We start from the raw sequence: 21,796 nt of genomic DNA on the forward strand, positions 1-21,796 counted from the left end.
ATTTCATACATTTTTTCTCCGTACTGGTCCCCCGTGGGAATCGAACCCACAACCCTGGCGTTGCAAACACCACGCTCTACCAACTGAGCCACACGGGACCATGTACTGGGAATAACCGTATTCATAACATGGGTAAGAGGTAATTCTAGAACAGGACTAAATGCCTAACCCTGTTCCTGGAGAGCTACCCTCCAGTAGGTTTTCACTCCAACCCTGTTCCTGTATAGCTACCCTCCAGTAGGTTTTCACTCCAACCCTGTTCCTGGAGAGCTACCCTCCAGTAGGTTTTCACTCCAACCCTGTTCCTGGAGAGCTACCCTCCTGTAGGTTTTCACTCCAACCCTGTTCCTGGAGAGCTACCCTCCAGTAGGTTTTCACTCCAACCCTGTTCCTGGAGAGCTACCCTCCAGTAGGTTTTCACTCCAACCCTGTTCCTGGAGAGCTACCCTCCAGTAGGTTTTCACTCCAACCCTGTTCCTGGAGAGCTACCCTCCTGTAGGTTTTCACCCTAACCCTGTTCCTGGAGAGCTACCCTCCAGTAGGTTTTCACTCCAACCCTGTTCCTGTAGAGCTACCTTCCAGTAGGTTTTCACTCCAACCCAAATCTTGCATACCTGATATTAGCAATTACCTGGTTGATAAACTGAATCAGGTTAGTTACAAATGGGGTTAGAGCAAAAACCTACAAGACGGTAGGTAGCTCTCCAGGAACAGGGTTGAACAGCCCTGTTCTAAAACGTTCTCTCGAGGCAAACTGAGTCTCACCTGAAGTAGCAGAAAATAATGATGAGAGCCAGGATGATGCTGCACACAGTGACAGAGATGAGCAGAGCCATGTGGTGAATGTTCCCATCTGCATAATCTACAGAGAGAGAGAGGGAGAGGGGGGTGAGAGAGAGAGAGAAAATGGGGGAGAGCGAGAGGGGGGAGAGAGAGATAGAGGGGAGCGAGAGAGGGCGGGGAGGAGGGGGAGAGTTGGAGAGAGAGAAGGGGAGTGAGAGAGGGCGGGGAGGAGGGGGAGAGTTGGAGAGAGAGAAGGGGAGTGAGAGAGGGCGGGGAGGAGGGGGAGAGTTGGAGAGAGAGCAGGGGAGTGAGAGAGGGCGGGGAGGAGGGGGAGAGTTGGAGAGAGAGAAGGGGAGCGAGAGAGGGCGGGGAGGAGGGGGAGAGTTGGAGAGAGAGAAGGGGAGCGAGAGAGGGCGGGGAGGAGGGGGAGAGTTGGAGAGAGAGATAGAGGGGAGCGAGAGAGGGCGGGGAGGAGGGGGAGAGTTGGAGAGAGAGAAGGGGAGCGAGAGAGGGCGGGGAGGAGGGGGAGAGTTGGAGAGAGAGAAGGGGAGTGAGAGAGGGCGGGAAGGAGGGGAGGAGGGTTTGAGTGGGGAGATATAGGAGGAGGGGGAGAGGGGGGAGAGAGGGAGTGCAAAAGAAGGAGAGGAAGAGAAGAAACAGGGGGAGAGAGTAATAACTGATCACTTCATATAAGTAACAGATCACATATTCAATACAAACACATCCCTTTGGAAATAGACAACAGTCAAAAACAGTCATCATTAAGTCATGTTATTTCAAAGGTTCTTTATTGTTAATCCAACATGTTATACTCTCTCTCAGTTCCACACACACAGTGGTGTCCCCAGGGACAGAGTGAACTAGCTGAGGGAACCCTAGCCCTGATCGATAGGATCTCTTCCTGAAGCCCGCTGCTCGAGTTTCAGATTGATGACACTGCTGGCCATGTCCGTTGGGAGTTCTGCTTTCTCTGGGACTCTAGTCTTACTGCCACACACACCCTGGACCTGCCCTGTGTGTGAAGTCCAACACATCCTTTCAGTCTGACACACACACACACACACAAAAAAGAACTGAAGAAATATATCTAGTTTTGGGTCTTCTACAGAAACCCTAGCTAGTGATCTCTTGGGCCGATTGTGGGCCAATCACTGCAGAGGAGCGGAGCTATGCAGCTGACTTTACTGGCTCCATTTCACCTGCTTCTCTCACTGGTGACTCGCTGACATTGTCACCTCGCTGGGCCCTGACACTGTCACCTCGCTGGGCCCTGACACTGTCACTGGTAACTCGCTGGGCCCTGTCACTGGTGACTCGCTGGGCCCTGACACTGTCACTGGTAACTCGCTGGGCCCTGTCACTGGTAACTCGCTGGGCCCTGTCACTGGTAACTCGCTGGGCCCTGTCACTGGTAACTCGCTGGGCCCTGTCACTGGTAACTCGCTGGGCCCTGTCACTGGTAACTCGCGGGCCCTGTCACTGGTAACTCGCTGGGCCCTGTCACTGGTAACTCGCTGGGCCCTGTCACTGGTAACTCGCGGGCCCTGTCACTGGTAACTCGCGGGCCCTGTCACTGGTAACCCGCTGGGCCCTGTCACTGGTAACCCGCTGGGCCCTGTCACTGGTAACCCGCTGGGCCCTGTCACTGGTAACCCGCTGGGCCCTGTCACTGGTAACTCGCTGGGCCCTGTCACTGGTAACTCGCGGGCCCTGTCACTGGTAACTCGCTGGGCCCTGTCACTGATAACTCGCTGGGCCCTGTCACTGGTAACTCGCTGTCCCTGTCACTGGTAACTCGCTGTCCCTGTCACTGGTAACTCGCTGTCCCTGTCACTGGTAACTCGCTGGGCCCTGTCACTGGTAACTCGCTGTCCCTGTCACTGGTAACTCGCTGTCCCTGTCACTGGTAACTCGCTGTCCCTGTCACTGGTAACTCGCTGGGCCCTGTCACTGGTAACTCGCTGGGCCCTGTCACTGGTAACTCGCTGTCCCTGCCACTGGTAACTCGCTGGGCCCTGTCACTGGTAACTCCCTGGGCCCTGTCACTGGTAACTCCCTGGGCCCTGTCACTGGTAACTCGCTGTCCCTGTCACTGGTAACTCGCTGTCCCTGTCACTGGTAACTCGCTGTCCCTGTCACTGGTAACTCGCTGGGCCCTGTCACTGGTAACTCGCTGGGCCCTGTCACTGGTAACTCGCTGGGCCCTGTCCCTGGCAACTCGCTGTCCCTGGCAACTCGCTGACCCTGGCAACTCGCTGACCCTGGCAACTCGCTGACCCTGGCAACTCGCTGACCCTGGCAACTCGCTGTCAACTCACTATCACTGGTCACTTCTGTCTGTGTATGCGAGTGTGTGTGTATAAAATATATTACTGGGTGTTTTGAGTGGGGGCAGGGTGGGGTGCAGGTCTTTGTTGCAGTAGTCCTGGTCAGTACAGCACTCCAGGGATCTTCTCAGTCGGGAGTTGCCTGTATCCTGGAAGCACAATTACATCATATGAATACATCAAATACTGTTGCTGTTCAATTTCCCACAAGTGTAGCAACTTTCATGCTTTTATGAAAATCTTTTGACCCAAAATGGGCACATATCGCCTGGAGTACACCTCGTACAGACAATACATTGATGAATTGAAGATGTGTTTGTGGTGTGCTGACTACACTACATGACCGAAAGTATGTGGACACCTTGTCGAACAGCTCATTCCAAAATCATGGGCATTAATATGGAGTTGGTCTCCCCTTTGCCTCGAGAACAGCCTCCACTCTTCTGGGAAGGCTTTCCACTAGATGTTGGAACATTGCTGCAGGGACTTGCTTCCATTCAGCCACAAGCATTAGTGAGGTCGGGCACTGATGTTGGGAGATAAGGCCTGGCTCGCAGTCTACATTCCAGTTCACCCCAAAGGTGTTCAATGGAGTTGAGGTCAGGGCTCTGTGCAGGCCAGTCAAGTTCTTCCACACCAATCTTGACAAACCAATTCTGTATGGACCTCGCTTTGTGCATGGGGCATTGTCATGCTGAAACAGGAAAGGTCCTTCCCCAAACTGTTGCCACAAAGTTGGAAGCACAGAATCATCTAGAATGTTATTGTATGCTGTAGCGTTAAGATTTCCCTTCACTGGAACTAAGGGGCCTAGTCCTAACCATTGAAAAACATCCCCAGACCATTATTCCTCCTCCACCAAACTTTACAGTTGGCACTATGCATTCGGCCAGGTAGTGTTCTCCTGGCATCCGCCAAACCCAGATTCGTCCATCAGACTGTCAGATGGTGAAGAGTGATTCATCACGTCAGAGAATGCATTTCCACTGCTCCCGAGTCCAATGGCGGCGATCTTTACACCACTCCAGCCGACGCTTGATAGTGATCTTAGGCTTGTATGTGGCTGCTCGGCCATGGAAACCCATTTCATGAAGCTCCCGACGAACAGTTATTGTGCTGACGTTGCTTCCAGAGGCAGTTTGGAACTCGGTAGTGAGTGTTGCAACCAAGGACAGACACTTCAGCATTCAGAGGTCACATTCTGTGAGCTTGTGTGGCCTACCACTTTGCGGCTGAGCCATTGTTGCTCCTAGACGTTTCCACTTCACAATAACAGCAATTATAGTTGAACGGGGCAGCTCTAGCAGGGCAGAAATTTGACGAACTAACTTGTTGGAAAGGTGGCATCCTATGACAGTGCCACGTTGAAAGTCACTGAGCACTTCAGTAAGTCCATTCTACTGCCAATGTTTGTGTATGGAGATTGCATGGCTGTGTGCTTGATTTTATACACCCGTCAGCAACGGATGTGGCTGAAATAGCCCACATACACAATATATACAAAAGTATCTCATTACCTATGGACTGTATCTATTACAAGTAATCAGCAGCCGACCTACTTTGAGAATGGATCTGAGAATCATCAATCATTATTCATTGTGATGTAATATGCTAAACGGATCCTAAAATCAGCATTCCTACTCTAAGACGATTGATACATACAGTAAGTCCCCTGATTGTGTGTGGAGGGCATTGTCTGCGTTCTACTGTGTCGTCCAGGTGGTTGGTGCTGCTGTCAGTGTCCAAAGGTGTGGATTTACTGGTGAAGTTACCCCTATGCGCTGATCTGGGTCAGTTTTGCATTTTCCACATTATTTGTTAAGGTTAGGATTGGTGGAGGGGAAGCTGATCCTAGATCTGTACCTAGGGGAAACTTAATCACAGAGTGGTTTCACTGTGGTAGAGTGGAGTGGTTTCACTGTGGAAGAGTGAGGTGGTTTCACTGTGGTAGAGTGAGGTGGTTTCAGTGTGGTAGAGTGGGTTGGTTTTAGTGTGGTGGTTTCAGTGTGGTGGAGTGAGGTGGTTTCAGTGTGGTAGAGTGAGGTGGTTTCAGTGTGGTAGAGTGGGGTGGTTTTAGTGTGGCGGAGTGGTTTCAGTGTGGTGGAGTGGGATGGTTTAAGTGTGGTGGAGTGGTTTCAGTGTGGTGGAGTGAGGTGGTTTCACTGTGGAGGAGTGAGGTGGTTTCACTGTGGAGGAGTGAGGTGGTTTCACTGTGGAAGAGAGGTGGTTTCACTGTGGAAGAGTGAGGTGGTTTCACTGTGGAAGAGTGAGGTGGTTTCACTGTGGAAGAGTGAGGTAGTTTCACTGTGGAAGAGTGGTTTCAGTGTGGTGGAGTGAGGTGGTTTCAGTGTGGTAGAGTGGGTTGGTTTCAGTGTGGTGGAGTGGGTTGGTTTCAGTGTGGTGGAGTGAGGTGGTTTCAGTGTGGTGGAGTGAGGTGGTTTCAGTGTGGTAGAGTGGGGTGGTTTCAGTATGGTGGAGTGAGGTGGTTTCAGTATGGTGGAGTGGGATGGTTTCAATGTGGTGGAGTGGGATGGTTTCAATGTGGTGGAGTGGTTTCAGTGTGGTGGAGTGGTTTCAGTGTGGTGGAGTGGTTTCAGTGTGGTGGAGTGGTTTCAGTGTGGTGGAGTGTTTTCAGTGTGGTGGAGTGGGGTGGTTTCAGTGTGGTGAAGTGGGATGGTTTCAGTGTGGTGGAGTGGTTTCAGTGTGGTGGAGTGGTTTCAGTGTGGTGGAGTGGTTTCAGTGTAGTGGAGTGTTTTCAGTGTGGTGGAGTGAGGTGGTGTCAGTGTGGTGGAGTGGGATGGTTTAAGTGTGGTGGAGTGGTTTCAGTGTGGTGGAGTGGAGTGGTTTCAGTGTGGTGGAGTGAGGTGGTTTCACTGTGGAAGAGTGGGGTGGTTTCACTGTGGAAGAGTGGGGTGGTTTCACTGTGGAAGAGTGGGGTGGTTTCACTGTGGAAGAGTGAGGTGGTTTCACTGTGGAAGAGTGAGGTGGTTTCAGTGTGGAAGAGTGAGGTGGTTTCAGTGTGGAAGAGTGAGGTGGTTTCATTGTGGTGGAGTGGGGTGGTTTCAGTGTGGTGGAGTGAGGTGGTTTCAGTGTGGTGGAGTGAGGTGGTTTCAGTGTGGTGGAGTGAGGTGGTTTCAGTGTGGTAGAGTGAGGTGGTTTCAGTGTGGTGGAGTGAGGTGGTTTCAGTATGGTGGAGTGGGATGGTTTAAGTGTGGTGGAGTTGTTTCAGTGTGGTGGAGTGGTTTCAGTGTGGTGGAGTGGTTTCAGTGTGGTGGAGTGGTTTCAGTGTGGTGGAGTGGTTTCAGTGTGGTGGAGTGAGGTGGTTTCAGTATGGTGGAGTGGGATGGTTTAAGTGTGGTCGAGTTGTTTCAGTGTGGTGGAGTTGTTTCAGTGTGGTGGAGTGGTTTCAGTGTGGTGGAGTGGGCTGGTTTCATTGTGGTGGAGTGGGATGGTTTCAGTGTGGTAGAGTGGGGTGGTTTAAGTGTTGTGGAGTGGGGTGGTGTCAGTGTGGTGGAGTGAGGTGGTGTCAGTGTGGTGGTGTCAGTGTGGTGGAGTGAGGTGGTTTCAGTGTGGTGGAGTGGGCTGGTTTCAGTGTGGTGGAGTGCGATGGTTTCATTGTGGTGGAGTGGTTTCAGTGTGGTAGAGTGGGGTGGTTTCAGTGTGGTGGAGTGGGGTGGTTTCAGTGTGGAAGAGTGAGGTGGTTTCAGTGTAGAAGAGTGAGGTGGTTTCAGTGTGGAAGAGGGAGGTTGTTTCAGTGTGGAAGAGTGAGGTGGTTTCAGTGTGGAAGAGTGAGGTGGTTTCAGTGTGGAAGAGTGAGGTGGTTTCAGTGTGGAAGAGTGAGGTGGTTTCAGTGTGGAAGAGTGAGGTGGTTTCAGTGTGGTGGAGTGGTTTCAGTGTGGTGGAGTGGTTTCAGTGTGGTGGAGTGGTTTCAGTGTGGAAGAGTGAGGTGGTTTCAGTGTGGTGGAGTGGGGTGGTTTTAGTGTGGTGGAGTGAGGTGGTTTCAGTGTGGTGGAGTGGGGTGGTTTTAGTGTGGTGGAGTGAGGTGGTTTCAGTGTGGTGGAGTGGAGTGGTTTCAGTGTGGTGGTTTCAGTGTGGTTGAATGGTTTCAGTGTGGTGGTTTCAGTGAGGTGGTTTCAGTGTGGTGGAGTGGGGTGGTTCAGGGTGGTGGAATGGTTTCAGTGTGGTGGTTTCAGTGTGGTTGAATGGTTTCAGTGTGGTGGTTTCAGTGTGGTTGAATGGTTTCAGTGTGGTGGTTTCAGTGAGGTGGTTTCAGTGTGGTGGAGTGGGGTGGTTCAGGGTGGTGGAATGGTTTCAGTGTGGTGGTTTCAGTGTGGTTGAGTGGTTTCAGTGTGGTGGTTTCAGTGTGGTTGAATGGTTTCAGTGTGGTGGTTTCAGTGAGGTGGTTTCAGTGTGGTGGAGTGGGGTGGTTCAGGGTGGTGGAATGGTTTCAGTGTGGTGGTTTCAGTGTGGTTGAATGGTTTCAGTGAGGTGGTTTCAGTGTGGTTGAATGGTTTCAGTGAGGTGGTTTCAGTGTGGTTGAATGGTTTCAGTGAGGTGGTTTCAGTGTGGTGGAGTGGGGTGGTGTCAGTGTGGTGGAGTGAGGTGGTGTCAGTGTGGTGGTGTCAGTGTGGTGGAGTGAGGTGGTTTCAGTGTGGTGGAGTGTTTTCAGTGTGGTGGAGTGGGCTGGTTTCAGTGTGGTGGAGTGCGATGGTTTCATTGTGGTGGAGTGGTTTCAGTGTGGTAGAGTGGGGTGGTTTCAGTGTGGTGGAGTGGGGTGGTTTCAGTGTGGAAGAGTGAGGTGGTTTCAGTGTAGAAGAGGGAGGTGGTTTCAGTGTGGAAGAGGGAGGTGGTTTCAGTGTGGAAGAGTGAGGTGGTTTCAGTGTGGAAGAGTGAGGTGGTTTCAGTGTGGAAGAGTGAGGTGGTTTCAGTGTGGAAGAGTGAGGTGGTTTCAGTGTGGAAGAGTGAGGTGGTTTCAGTGTGGAAGAGTGAGGTGGTTTCAGTGTGGAAGAGTGAGGTGGTTTCAGTGTGGTGGAGTGGTTTCAGTGTGGTGGAGTGGTTTCAGTGTGGTGGAGTGGTTTCAGTGTGGAAGAGTGAGGTGGTTTCAGTGTGGTGGAGTGGGGTGGTTTTAGTGTGGTGGAGTGAGGTGGTTTCAGTGTGGTGGAGTGGAGTGGTTTCAGTGTGGTGGTTTCAGTGTGGTTGAATGGTTTCAGTGTGGTTGAATGGTTTCAGTGAGGTGGTTTCAGTGTGGTGGAGTGGGGTGGTTCAGGGTGGTGGAATGGTTTCAGTGTGGTGGTTTCAGTGTGGTGGAATGGTTTCAGTGTGGTGGTTTCAGTGTGGTTGAATGGTTTCAGTGAGGTGGTTTCAGTGTGGTTGAATGGTTTCAGTGAGGTGGTTTCAGTGTGGTTGAATGGTTTCAGTGAGGTGGTTTCAGTGTGGTGGAGTGGGGTGGTTTCAGTGTGGTGGAGTGAGGTGGTTTCAGTGTGGTGGAGTGGTCCTCAGACTTACCCTGCACTGGAACTCTGATCCCACCAGACCCAGACATCCTGATGTGAGGACAGGGACCCCTCCCTCCTCTTCCTCCACCATGGTGAAGCAGTACCCATCCGTCCTAAATCACAACACATTACCATCTAGATCATCACAATCTACCTGCACTATCACCATTACTCAGATCATTATCCGTCCTAGATCACAAAACACAACGCATTACCATCTAACATCACGATCAAATCAAACTTTATTTCGTACCCCCCAAATAAATGCAGTACAAGGTGCTTCACATACATCATCACTATATACATTATCACCATTACTCAGATCATTACTGCATTAATAGCACCATCAATAGGCATAAAAATTATCATCAGTCATTTCTATTATGTCCAGCACAATGACTTCATGTACTTATTAATAATGTACATTATCAACATCTAATTAATTAGTGATCGGGGCTAATTAGTCAAATGTTGTGAGTACCATTCACAACTGGTGTGTGTGTGTGTGTGTGTGTGTGTGTGTGTGTGTGTGTGTGTGTGTGTGTGTGTGTGTGTGTGTGTGTGTGTGTGTGTGTGTGTATACACAGTTTACTATACGTGTGATTATCAGAAGGCCTCACAAGAATAGTGAGCCAACAAAAATGATGAGAAGTGATGACATTTTGCCGGTCCTCACTTGTAAAAAGTCTTAGGGGTTTAGGTTTAGGGGAAAAAGGGATTTTGAATGGGAATGAATTGTTGGTCCCCAAAAAGTCCTCACAGGAATAGTGCGAGTGAGTGAGTGTTTGTGTGTGTGTGCAGCTTTACTAACAGGTCACGTTCAGGGTTGTTATTGGAGTTAAATATTAGCCCAGAGGACTTCAGTTTCATGACGTTAATGATGAATTCATGTTATATTCAAAGTTGGCAAGAGACAGAGTAATTAGCCACTGATGTTATTGTGTGTGACAGCGTGTGCGTTAAACTAATTAGCACAGCACATCAGGCAATAATATGGGACGTCAGGGAATATTTGAGGGTTGAGTTGCTAAGGGGAAAACACATCGACAGGGAACGTGTCAGCGAGCAAGCGCCACACACCCTGCTAAGTTTCACTCCAAACAAACTGCATTAGGCAGAACAATACACACAAAACTGTTAAATCATACTGTAAGTATACTGCACTAAGGTGAAGTACTGATACATTTTATCTTCCATGGTTATCAATACAGCCTAAGGAGAGTATGAAAGTGGCACATACTCACAAATCGTTTAAAAATGCTGGTCTAGGATCAGTTTTAATTAATAAGATTATATGGACAGAGAGGACCTGATCTGAGATCAGCACTGTGAATGTGGATGGGCCAGTGTTGGATCAACATGTGCAAGATGAGCATCAAATATATGCGTAGGATATAGTGTGTGTGTGTGTGTGTGTGTGTGTGTGAGAGCATGGTTTTGCATTTGTGTGTGTGTTTGGTTTTACTATCCTTATGGGTACCAGAAGTCCTCACAAGGATAGTAAAACAAGGAATTAAAACAAGTGGGGACAAAGAAAAAGGCTATTTTAGACATAGGGGTTAGGGAAAATATGATTTTGTAATGGGAATCAATTGTTTGGTCCCCACAAGGATAGTAAAATAAATGTGTGTGTGTGTGTGTGTGTGTGAGTGAGAGATAGAGAGTACATTCATGAGTTCATGTGTGTGCATACATCCGTGTGTGTGTGTGTGTGTGTTGGGCCCACACCTGCAGGTGTTGTTGGTGGAGTCCTCAGGACAGTGGTGATAGCAGTAACACCAGAGCTGTCGCTGGGGCAGGGCTGGGGCTGTGCTCCCACTGGACTCCTTTTCACCGTCCACCGCCGCCTTCCCCAAAGTCCTCAGCAACATACTGTCCAGAACGTTAGCTACAAGGACAGGACAGAGAGACAGAGGGTTAGACTTAGGATTCCCAAGCAACAATCACACCTTCATTAGTTTTGTCACAAAAACAAGTTATTTTTACTTTTTCGTTAAACAGGTCAATATCAAAGTGAGAGATAGAGAATAATGTACTTTTGTGTAAAGACTTGGGACGGGCTGGGGTTGGGATGGGCTGGATTCAACATTTCTTTTTGTTTCTCATTGATTATAGCGTTGTTGTACAAGTCAATAATAAACAGGTGTTCACAAAAAAAAGATACCATGACAAAGTCTTGGAAATCATATTCCAAAATAGTTACATCCAAGTAGCCATTGTTGTACTATAGTCTCCAGCGTTTCCTACACACACATCCCGTTTCAAAAGAGCACCTGTTTGTCACATCAGGAGAAGAAAGTCCAAAGACGCAAGTGTTCCAAATAGTATCCTGTCCCCTGCACACTGCGCACTACTTTTAACAAGAGCCCTATGGACCCGGTTCAAAAGTAGTGCACACAACAGGGGATAGGATGCCATTTGGGACGCATCACTTTCATTCTGGCACACTCATTCAGACCAGATGCTTCACAGCTGCATCGTGGAGATCGTCCAAAAAAAAAAAAAGTAAGTGTCCTTCCTTGTTACAATAAACACTAGCAGTCATACGATACCCTCTCCAAAGATTGACTTCACACCGATCAAATCGTCCAATCTGTCAACAGGGGAAGAGCTTTCCAGACAGAGTGGAAGACCGTGGAACCAGGTAGCCAAAAGAAGTGGGACATATCCTTATTATGTATAGACAACAGCTTTACAGAAAGCCTAGTCCCTTAAAACGTATTCGACGTATACACTGAGTGTACAAAACATTAGGAACACCTTCCTAATATTGAGTTGCACCCCCAATCTGCCTGCAGAATCGCCTCGTCTAGGCATGGACTCTACAAGGTGTGGAAAACGTTCCACAGGGATGCTGGCCCATGTTGACTCCAATGCTTCCCACAGTTGTGTGATGTTGGCTGGATGTCCTTTGGGTGGTGGATTATTCTTGATACACACGGGAAACTGTTGAGCGTGAAAAACCCAGCAGTGTTGTAGTTCTTGACACAAACCGGTGCGCCTGCCTGGCACCTACTACCAATACCCCGTTCAAAGGCACTTAAACCTTTGTCTTGCCAATTCACCCTCTGAATGGCACACATACACAATCCATGTCTCAATTGTCTCAAGGTGTACAAATCCTTCTTTAACCTGTCTCCTCCCCTTCATCTACACTGATTAAAGTGGATTTAACAAGTAACATCAATAAGGGATCATAGCTTTCACCTGGTCAGTTGTCTGGTATGTCATGGAAAGAGCAGGTGTCCCTAATGTTTTGTCTACTCAGTGTATAAAAGACAAATGTGACTTTTGGGGACATTCACTAGCTTTGATAGTTGACTTCTTGGGGCGGTTTCCCGGAAACAGATTAAGCCTAAAAACCAGCCATATTACACCAGACATGTTAGATCATTTCAATGTCGAGACTCATCTAACAGTAGTCCTGGACTAAAAAGGGCTTTCAGTGGAAAATCAAAAATACTTTTTAGTCCAGGATTATACTTAATCTGTGTCTGGAAAACCATCTATTTGTGTAGTAAAGCTAGGACTTTGAGTGGAGTTTACAGGACAGGATACTGAAGAAGTGGAGGGGTTTAAAGGACAGGATACTGAAGAAGAGGAGGGGTTTAAAGGACAGGATACTGAAGAAGAGGAGGGGTTTACAGGACAGGATACTGAAGAAGAGGAGGGGTTTAAAGGACAGGATACTGAAGAAGAGGAGGGGTTTAAAGGACACGATACTGAAGAAGAGGAGGGGTTTAAAGGACAGGATACTGAAGAAGAGGAGGGGTTTAAAGGACAGGATACTGAAGAAGAGGAGGGGTTTACAGGACAGGATACTGTAGAAGAGGAGGGGTTTACAGGACAGGATACTGTAGAAGAGGAGGGGTTTACAGGACAGGATACTGAAGAAGAGGAGGGGTTTAAAGGACAGGATACTGAAGAAGAGGAGGGGTTTAAAGGACAGAATACTGAAGAAGAGGAGGGGTTTAAAGGACAGGATACTGAAGAAGAGGAGGGGTTTAAAGGACAGGATACTGAAGAAGAGGAGGGGTTTAAAGGACAGGATACTGAAGAAGAGGAGGGGTTTAAAGGACAGGATACTGAAGAAGAGGAGGGGTTTAAAGGACAGGATACAGAAGAAGAGGAGGGGTTTAAAGGACAGGATACAGAAGAAGAGGAGGGGTTTAAAGGACAGGATACTGAAGAAGAGGAGGGGTTTAAAGGACAGGATACTGAAGAAGAGGAGGGGTTTAAAGGACAGGATACTGAAGAAGAGGAGGGGTTTAAAGGACAGGATACTGAAGAAGAGGAGGGGTTTACAGGACAGGATACTGAAGAAGAGGAGGGGTTTAAAGGACAGGATACTGAAGAAGAGGAGGGGTTTAAAGGACAGGATACTGAAGAAGAGGAGGGGTTTAAAGGACAGGATACAGAAGAAGGGGAGGGGTTTACAGGACAGGATACTGAAGAAGAGGAAGGGTTTAAAGGACAGGATACTGAAGAAGAGGAAGGGTTTAAAGGACAGGATACTGAAGAAGAGGAGGGGTTTAAAGGACAGGATACTGAAGAAGAGGAGGGGTTTAAAGGACAGGATACTGAAGAAGAGGAGGGGTTTAAAGGACAGGATACTGAAGAAGAGGAGGGGTTTAAAGGACAGGATACTGAAGAAGAGGAGGGGTTTACAGGACAGGATGCTGAAGAAGAGGAAGGGTTTAAAGGACAGGATACTGAAGAAGAGGAGGGGTTTAAAGGACAGGATACAGAAGAAGAGGAGGGGTTTAAAGGACAGGATACTGAAGAAGAGGAGGGGTTTAAAGGACAGGATACTGAAGAAGAGGAGGGGTTTAAAGGACAGGATACAGAAGAAGAGGAGGGGTTTAAAGGACAGGATACTGAAGAAGAGGAGGGGTTTAAAGGACAGGATACTGAAGAAGAAGAGGGGTTTAAAGGACAGGATACTGAAGAAGAGGAGGGGTTTAAAGGACAGGATACTGAAGAAGAGGAGGGGTTTAAAGGACAGGATACTGAAGAAGAGGAGGGGTTTACAGGACAGGATACTGAAGAAGAGGAGGGGTTTAAAGGACAGGATACTGAAGAAGAGGAGGGGTTTAAAGGACAGGATACTGAAGAAGAGGAGGGGTTTAAAGGACAGGATACAGAAGAAGAGGAGGGGTTTAAAGGACAGGATACAGAAGAAGAGGAGGGGTTTAAAGGACAGGATACTGAAGAAGAGGAGGGGTTTAAAGGACAGGATACTGAAGAAGAGGAGGGGTTTAAAGGACAGGATACAGAAGAAGAGGAGGGGTTTAAAGGACAGGATACTGAAGAAGAGGAGGGGTTTAAAGGACAGGATACTGAAGAAGAGGAGGGGTTTAAAGGACAGGATACTGAAGAAGAGGAGGGGTTTAAAGGACAGGATACTGAAGATGAGGAGGGGTTTACAGGACACGATACTGAAGAAGAGGAGGGGTTTAAAGGACAGGATACTGAAGAAGAGGAGGGGTTTAAAGGACAGGATACTGAAGAAGAGGAGGGGTTTAAAGGACAGGATACTGAAGAAGAGGAGGGGTTTAAAGGACAGGATACTGAAGAAGAGGAGGGGTTTAAAGGACAGGATATTGAAGAAGAGGAGGGGTTTAAAGGACAGGATACTGAAGAAGAGGAGGGGTTTAAAGGACAGGATACTGAAGAAGAGGAGGGGTTTAAAGGACAGGATACTGAAGAAGAGGAGGGGTTTACAGGACACGATACTGAAGAAGAGGAGGGGTTTACAGGACACGATACTGAAGAAGAGGAGGGGTTTAAAGGACAGGATACTGAAGAAGAGGAGGGGTTTAAAGGACAGGATACTGAAGAAGAGGAGGGGTTTACAGGACAGGATACTGAAGAAGAGGAGGGGTTTAAAGGACAGGATACTGAAGAAGAGGAGGGGTTTAAAGGACAGGATACTGAAGAAGAGGAGGGGTTTACAGGACAGGATACTGAAGAAGAGGAGGGGTTTAAAGGACAGGATACTGAAGAAGAGGAGGGGTTTAAAGGACAGGATACAGAAGAAGAGGAGGGGTTTAAAGGACAGGATACTGAAGAAGAGGAGGGGTTTAAAGGACAGGATACTGAAGAAGAGGAGGGGTTTAAAGGACAGGATACAGAAGAAGAGGAGGGGTTTAAAGGACAGGATACTGAAGAAGAGGAGGGGTTTAAAGGACAGGATACTGAAGAAGAGGAGGGGTTTAAAGGACAGGATACTGAAGAAGAGGAGGGGTTTAAAGGACAGGATACAGAAGAAGAGGAGGGGTTTAAAGGACAGGATACAGAAGAAGAGGAGGGGTTTAAAGGACAGGATACTGAAGAAGAGGAGGGGTTTAAAGGACAGGATACTGAAGAAGAGGAGGGGTTTAAAGGACAGGATACTGAAGAAGAGGAGGGGTTTAAAGGACAGGATACAGAAGAAGAGGAGGGGTTTAAAGGACAGGATACTGAAGAAGAGGAGGGGTTTAAAGGACAGGATACTGAAGAAGAGGAGGGGTTTAAAGGACAGGATACTGAAGAAGAGGAGGGGTTTAAAGGACAGGATACTGAAGAAGAGGAGGGGTTTAAAGGACAGGATACTGAAGAAGAGGAGGGGTTTAAAGGACAGGATACTGAAGAAGAGGAGGGGTTTAAAGGACAGGATACTGAAGAAGAGGAGGGGTTTAAAGGACAGGATGTATCTTTCCTCTAAAACAAGGGAAATCTTGAAATTGTAGGTCTTCATGCACAAGGACGAATAGAGGTGAACTGAAGTTGAGGAATTTGGAAAGATCTCTCTTTCCTGGCAACTCTGTGTCACACTACTCCTTGCAGCCTGGTAGACACACGCATCACTGACGTTGTACTTCAGACCAATGAGGCCAATTCAATTCAATTATATTGTAATTAGGGGAAAGGTCAGCCATTGGTTTTGATGTCAAATAGCAGGGGAAGTGTTTATGTGGCGTGTTCTTGGTTTAAAGGGGAAATCTGCAGTTGCTACATACATTTTTGGGCTTATAAATGAATCTTATGTACCCATTGATTCTTGGAGAATCTAACTTATAATGGCTCATGAGCTTAGTTCAACTGTCGTACCTCATCAGAACACAAAATATAAGCTTGTTTTACTTCAGAACCACAGGAGGTTGGTGGTACCTTAAATGGGGAGGACAGGCACGTGGTAATGGCTGGAGCGGAATAGGTGGAAAGGTATCAACATCAAACACGTGGTTTCCATGGTTTCCATGTGCTTGATGCCATTCCATAAACCCCGTTCCAGACATGACTATGAGACGTCCTCCCCCCAGCAGCCTCCACTAATCACAACTCAAAATAAAAGCTTCATTGTTTTACTCCAATGTTTGAATACACAGCAAATGTAAACAAACAAGGATAAAACTATACTGTTGATGTCATGGATGGTCAGTCCTTGAATCCATAGCTCTGTCTATGAATTTGAGAGTGGTTACATTTCTCCAGTCTCATCCCCTCAGCTTTTTACTGAAACAGTGACGGGGGAAACTTTTTGTTATTGTTTCAACTGCTGATTGCTCCTTCAACCTGCCATTTAACACACGTCTGTTTAAAAGAGCGCACCGGAGGTGTGCCTTATAGGAGCTCTCACTCACATAAACACTGGTCTAAGTCACAGACATGGGATGATGGAAGGACGACGGAAGGATGATGGAAGGATGATGGAGGGATGATGGAGGGATGATGGAAGCTTGAAAGTGATGATAAAACACGGTTTACTTTCTCACGTGAATCCTGAGGCTCCAGCTCCTTCCACTCCAAAACATAGATCCAATTCAAACAAAAACGTCAGCCATTTCAACTTTACTGCCACCATGGTCCACTGAGAAGAATAGAGCTAGAGGTAGTGAGGTGGACTAAACCGGTCCTCTTATCAAATCTAATCCAATGTCAAATACCGCTGAGGCCAGAGACAGACACAGACAAAGACAGACACAGACAGAGAGAGACAGACAGACAGACAGAGAGAGAGAGGGAGACAGACAGACAGACGACAGAGACAGGCTTTCAAAGGGCCACGTAAACAAAGCTCTGGATATGTCCCAAATGGCACCCTATTCCCTTTATAGTGCCCTGTGTTTATAGTGAACTACAATAGTGCCTTAAGGGCCCTGATCAAAAGAAGTGCACTATACAGGGAATAGGGTGACATTTGTGACACATGCTCTGATTTGGGTGCAGAGAGAGGTGCAGAGAGAGGTGCAGTGGCTGAATAAATGGTATTTGACAGAGCTGCAGGGAGCTCGTCTCAGTTCAGAACAGAGAGGATAGAGTGCTGTTCACTGGTCTATTCTCCCCTTCCTTCCCTCCATCCAACCTCCTCCTGTCGCTCCCCCTTCCCTCCTCCTGTCGCTCCCCCTTCCCTCCTCCTCCGTCGTTCCCCCTTCTCCTCCTCCGTCGTTCCCCCTTCCCTCCTTCTCTGTCGCCCCCCCTTCCCTCCCGCCCTCCTCCTCTGTTGCCCCCCCTTCCCTCCCGCCCTCCTCCTCTGTCGCCCCCCCTTCCCTCCCGCCCTCCTTCTCTGTCGCCCCCCTTCCCTCCTTCTCTGAAGCCCCCCCTTCCCTCCTCCTCTGTCGCCCCCCTTCCCTCCTCCTCTGTCGCCCCCCCTTCCCTCCCGCCCTCCTCCTCTGTCGCCCCCCTTCCCTCCCTCCCGCCCTCCTCCTCTGTCGCCCCCCTTCCCTCCTCCTGTCGCCCCCCTTCCCTCCCGCCCTCCTCCGTCGTTCCCCCTTCCCTCCTCCTCTGTCGCCCCCCCTTCCCTCCTCCTCTGTCGCCCCCCTTCCCTCCTCCTCTGTCGCCCCCCTTCCCTCCCGCCCTCCTCCTCTGTCGCCCCCCCTTCCCTCCCGCCCTCCTCCGTCGTTCCCCCTTCCCTCCTCCTCTGTCGCCCCCCTTCCCTCCTCCTCTGTCGCCCCCCTTCCCTCCTCCTCTGTCGCCCCCCTTCCCTCCTCCTCTGTCGCCCCCCTTCCCCTCCCGCCCTCCTCCTCTGTTGCCCCCCCTTCCCTCCCGCCTTCCTCCTCTGTTGCCCCCCTTCCCTCCCGCCCTCCTCCTCTGTTGCCCCCCTTCCCTCCCGCCCTCCTCCTCTGTCGCCCCCCCTTCCCTCCCGCCCTCCTCCTCTGTCGCCCCCCCTTCCCTCCCGCCCTCCTCCTCTGTCGCCCCCCTCTCCTCCCTCCCGCCCTCCTCCTCTGTCGCCCCCCTTCCCTCCCGCCCTCCTCCTCTGTCGCCCCCCTTCCCTCCCTCCCGCCCTCCTCCTCTGTTGCCCCCCCCTTCCCTCCCGCCCTCCTCCTCTGTTGCCCCCCCTTCCCTCCCGCCCTCCTCCTCTGTCGCCCCCCTTCCCCCCTCCTTCTCTGTCGCCCCCCCTTCCCTCCTTCTCTGAAGCCCCCCTTCCCTCCTCCTCTGTCGCCCCCCTTCCCTCCCGCCCTCCTCCTCTGTCGCCCCCCTTCCCTCCCTCCCGCCCCTCCTCCTCTGTCGCCCCCCTTCCCTCCTCCTGTCGCCCCCCCTTCCCTCCCGCCCTCCTCCGTCGTTCCCCCTTCCCTCCTCCTCTGTCGCCCCCCTTCCCTCCTCCTCTGTCGCCCCCCTTCCCTCCTCCTCTGTCGCCCCCCTTCCCTCCTCCTCTGTCGCCCCCCTTCCCTCCCGCCTTCCTCCTCTGTTGCCCCCCTTCCCTCCCGCCCTCCTCCTCTGTCGCCCCCCTTCCCTCCCTCCCGCCCTCCTCCTCTGTCGCCCCCCTTCCCTCCCGCCCTCCTCCTCTGTCGCCCCCTTCCCTCCTCCTGTCGCCCCCCTTCCCTCCCGCCCTCCTCCGTCGTTCCCCCTTCCCTCCTCCTCTGTCGCCCCCCTTCCCTCCTCCTCCGTCGTTCCCCCTTCTCCGTCGCCCCCCTTCCCTCCTTCTCTGTCGCCCCCCTTCTCTCCTTCTGTCACCCCCTTCCCTCCTCCGTCGCCCCCCTTTCCCTCCTCCTCTGTCGCCCCCCTTCCCTCCTCCTGTCGCTCCCCCTTCCCTCCTCCTCCGTCGCTCCCCCTTCTCCTCCTCCGTTGTTCCCCCTTCCCTCCTTCTCTGTCGCCCCCCTTCCCTCCTTCTCTGAAGCCCCCCTTCCCTCCTCCTCTGTCGCCCCCCGTTCCCTCCCGCCTTCCTCTTCTGTTGCCCCCCCTTCCCTCCCGCCCTCCTCCTCTGTCGCCCCCCCTTCCCTCCTCCTGTCGCCCCCCTTCCCTCCTCCTGTCGCCCCCCTTCCCTCCCGCCCTCCTCCGTCGTTCCCCCTTCCCTCCTCCTCTGTCGCCCCCCCTTCCCTCCTCCTCCGTCGTTCCCCCTTCCCTCCTCCTCTGTCGCCCCCCTTCCCTCCTCCTCCGTCGTTCCCCCTTCTCCGTCGCCCCCCTTCCCTCCTTCTCTGTCGCCCCCCCTTCTCTCCTTCTGTCACCCCCTTCCCTCCTCCTCTGTCGCCCCCCTTTCCCTCCTCCTCTGTCGCTCCCCCTTCCCTCCTTCTGTCGCCCCCTTCCCTCCTCCTCTGTCGCCCCCCTTCCCTCCTCCTGTCGCTCCCCCTTCCGTCCTCCTCCGTCGTTCCCCCTTCTCCTCCTCCGTTGTTCCCCCTTCCCTCCTTCTCTGTCGCCCCCTTCGCTCCTTCTCTGAAGCCCCCCCTTCCCTCCTCCTGGTGCACCAGAATAATCCAACACCTGGGAGCTGTCAACTGTTCAGAGACAACCAGTGTGTGTGGTGCATTCCCCCCAGGGGCCCATGGGTAATAGATAGATATTGATAGAGTAGAGCCATTTGGAACACAGAGTTCATCCTCTGGGCTCTGCACCTCACCTAGCTGGTCGTGTGGAACGACATGGGAGGACAACATTTACATTTCAAACAAAATAACGGTGGAAAAGTCGTGTCAGAGCCAAGAAGGAATCAAGTGTACTACGACTCCAATGGAAACGGCTTTTGTTTTGGTCAGTTATGTGACCAGCGATCCCTAGTACCCTAGCTCCTTCTAACCTCTTCACAGGAAAAGCTCTCTGCCACATCAGCAACTGTATAAACTTAGCCACTGAAAGAAAAACATGTTCGAGAGAGACTGGACAATGTTACGGACATTTTTAGCAGCCGAGTCTCTGGGGAGGGAATGTCTGTGTGTGTGTGTGTGTGTGTGTGTGGTCAGATGACCACGTGGTAACAAAATAAAGCGGGAATATTTGACATGATAAAGCTGTAACCGACATACATGTGAGATAGAAAATGTATCCCCTAGGAGTTTCTGACTTTGTATCACTCTTCATGATATAGACTAGCTTTGATTAGGGGGGGGGTCATTAACCTCATGTGTACAACCGACAGGTCTTTGTAGTCTCTCCAGAGAGATACGTCCATTCATCTTCTTCCCAGCATGTTTCTCTTTCCCGTCACCCCTCTCCATTTCTCTGGGTCTAAAACCATCCCGTGCTGGATCATTTACATAAGCACGATTGATGGTGATGGTGATGGTGGGCCTTGTATTTGCTATGACACATGATGCAGGGTGTGATCCTTAGCTTTGTGCTCATCGCGGGGCCATACCTCATTGACGGAGAACGTATAGGCAGGATACGGGGTGCTTTCAGCACCCAATTACCAAGCACCTAAAACCCTGCTCTTTCAGCAGGCGCCACATTGTACAAACTACCAAAGAGAGGGGAGGGGGAAGCAGGGGAAGAAAAGGGGAAGAAAAGGGGAGTTGTGCGTGTAACTCTGACTCACAGCACAGGGTACAGAGACAGGCATCATTAGTTTAGCCTAGTCATGTCAAACAGGCCAAACAGAAAAGCTTTTCTTCACCAACTCCACATAAACACAACCACCCCCCCCTTTCCACTTAGACGACGGGTAGAACGGTGCCTCATTCCAGAGAATCGCTCCTTGCTCTTTCCGTCCCTCTCCCCCTCTCATTTCAACTGTAGTATGTCTTGTGTGTGTTTGACAAGGTTCTCAGGGCAAAGAGAAGAGCGGGAACTGGTGTGAAAGAATTTTTGTTCTCCTCTTTGACTGGTCTTATCTTCATGCTGAAGCCTCCCTGAAACGTTGAGATGGGTTACAGCCTAGGCAGACAAGAATGTCCCTTTGAACAGACCACCTCAAAGTGTAGTGAAAGTACAGTACTGATTCATGAGAAGATACAGTTGCAGTGACTGAATGAGACCCAACAGCAACTGAAATGCTCACATAGAGCGATTGTGTGCTGACACAGGGCTGAGGATTGAGGGTGGTGGTCTCTGACATCAGTACTGGGCATTGTGTGGGTCATCATCAGTTGAGTCGGACATTGTCCCAGATATATGGAAAGGTGCCCTGAGGGCTAACGGAAGTTCTACATCATTACTCTTCCCTCCCTTGACAACCCCCCCATCCAGCAGCCCCCTTATCCCCTCTTTCTTCCCCGTTATTTCTCTCTTTCCCCCACCACCGTTGTATATCTTCCCTCCCCCTCCCCCTCTCTCCCCCCTTTCTCTCTCCTCCCCCTCTTCCCTCTCTCTCCTCCCCCTCTCCCCTTTCTCTCTCCCCCAACACCCCCTCCTCACCCAGCAGCCACCTTTTCCCCTTTTCTTCCCTGTTATTTCTCTCTCCTCCCCCTTTCTCTTTCCTCTTCTCCCCCCTTTTTCTCTTCCCCCTCTCCCCTTTCTCTCTCCTCCCCTTTCTCTTTCCTCTTCTCCCCCCTTTTCTCTTCCCCCTCTCCCCTTTCTCTCTCCTCCCCCTTTCTCTTTCCTCTTCTCCCCCCTTTTTCTCTTCCCCCTCTCCCCTTTCTCTCTCCTCTCCCCTTTCTCTCTCCCACCCCTCTCTCCTCCCCTCTCTCTGTCTCCCATCCTCTCTCTCATAAAGTCATCGGGCTTTGTTTATCCAGGCCGGTGGCGGCAGGTCAGGGTTCCCTGCACCCAGACAGCTGAGGAGGAGGAGGAGAGGAGCCAACGTTCAGAGAGAGATGAAAGAGACCGTCGCTAACCTCTCCCATCAATCATCGCCCTGTCACCCATCTTACCAGACCCCCCCCCAGGAACAGGTGACCACACCAGGTAACTGGTCCACATCAAATGTCACCCAAGGCCCATAGACATCAATCAGACAGAGAGAGAGAGAAAAGGGGGTGAGAAGGTGGAGGGAGAGGGAGGAAGAGGGGGATGAGAAAGAGAGAAAGGTAAAGAGAAAAATGGGGGAGAAAATGAGAG

General features: G+C 50.6%; 1 protein-coding gene and 1 non-coding gene across 5 annotated transcripts in view; both read right to left on the reverse strand.

Moving 5' to 3' along the window:
• Positions 1–21,796, reverse strand: part of bmpr1ba (bone morphogenetic protein receptor, type IBa) — a 164,817-nt gene that overhangs the window by 6,795 nt on the left and 136,226 nt on the right. For all 4 annotated transcript variants that reach the window (XM_014172483.2, XM_014172486.2, XM_014172484.2 and 1 more), the window contains 4 exons: positions 10,334–10,493; positions 8,616–8,718; positions 3,157–3,259; positions 766–862 (listed from right to left, as the gene is read on the reverse strand). In XM_014172483.2, coding sequence (XP_014027958.1) covers positions 766–862; positions 3,157–3,259; positions 8,616–8,718; positions 10,334–10,493 — 463 coding nt within the window. The remainder of the gene's footprint in view (positions 1–765; positions 863–3,156; positions 3,260–8,615; positions 8,719–10,333; positions 10,494–21,796) is intronic.
• trnaa-ugc (transfer RNA alanine (anticodon UGC)) lies at positions 25–100 on the reverse strand. Its single transcript has one exon. It is a non-coding gene; the product is annotated as a tRNA-Ala (tRNA).

This window comes from Salmo salar, chromosome ssa24 (assembly GCF_905237065.1).
Source record: "Salmo salar chromosome ssa24, Ssal_v3.1, whole genome shotgun sequence".
Taxonomy (NCBI): Eukaryota; Metazoa; Chordata; class Actinopteri; order Salmoniformes; family Salmonidae; genus Salmo; species Salmo salar.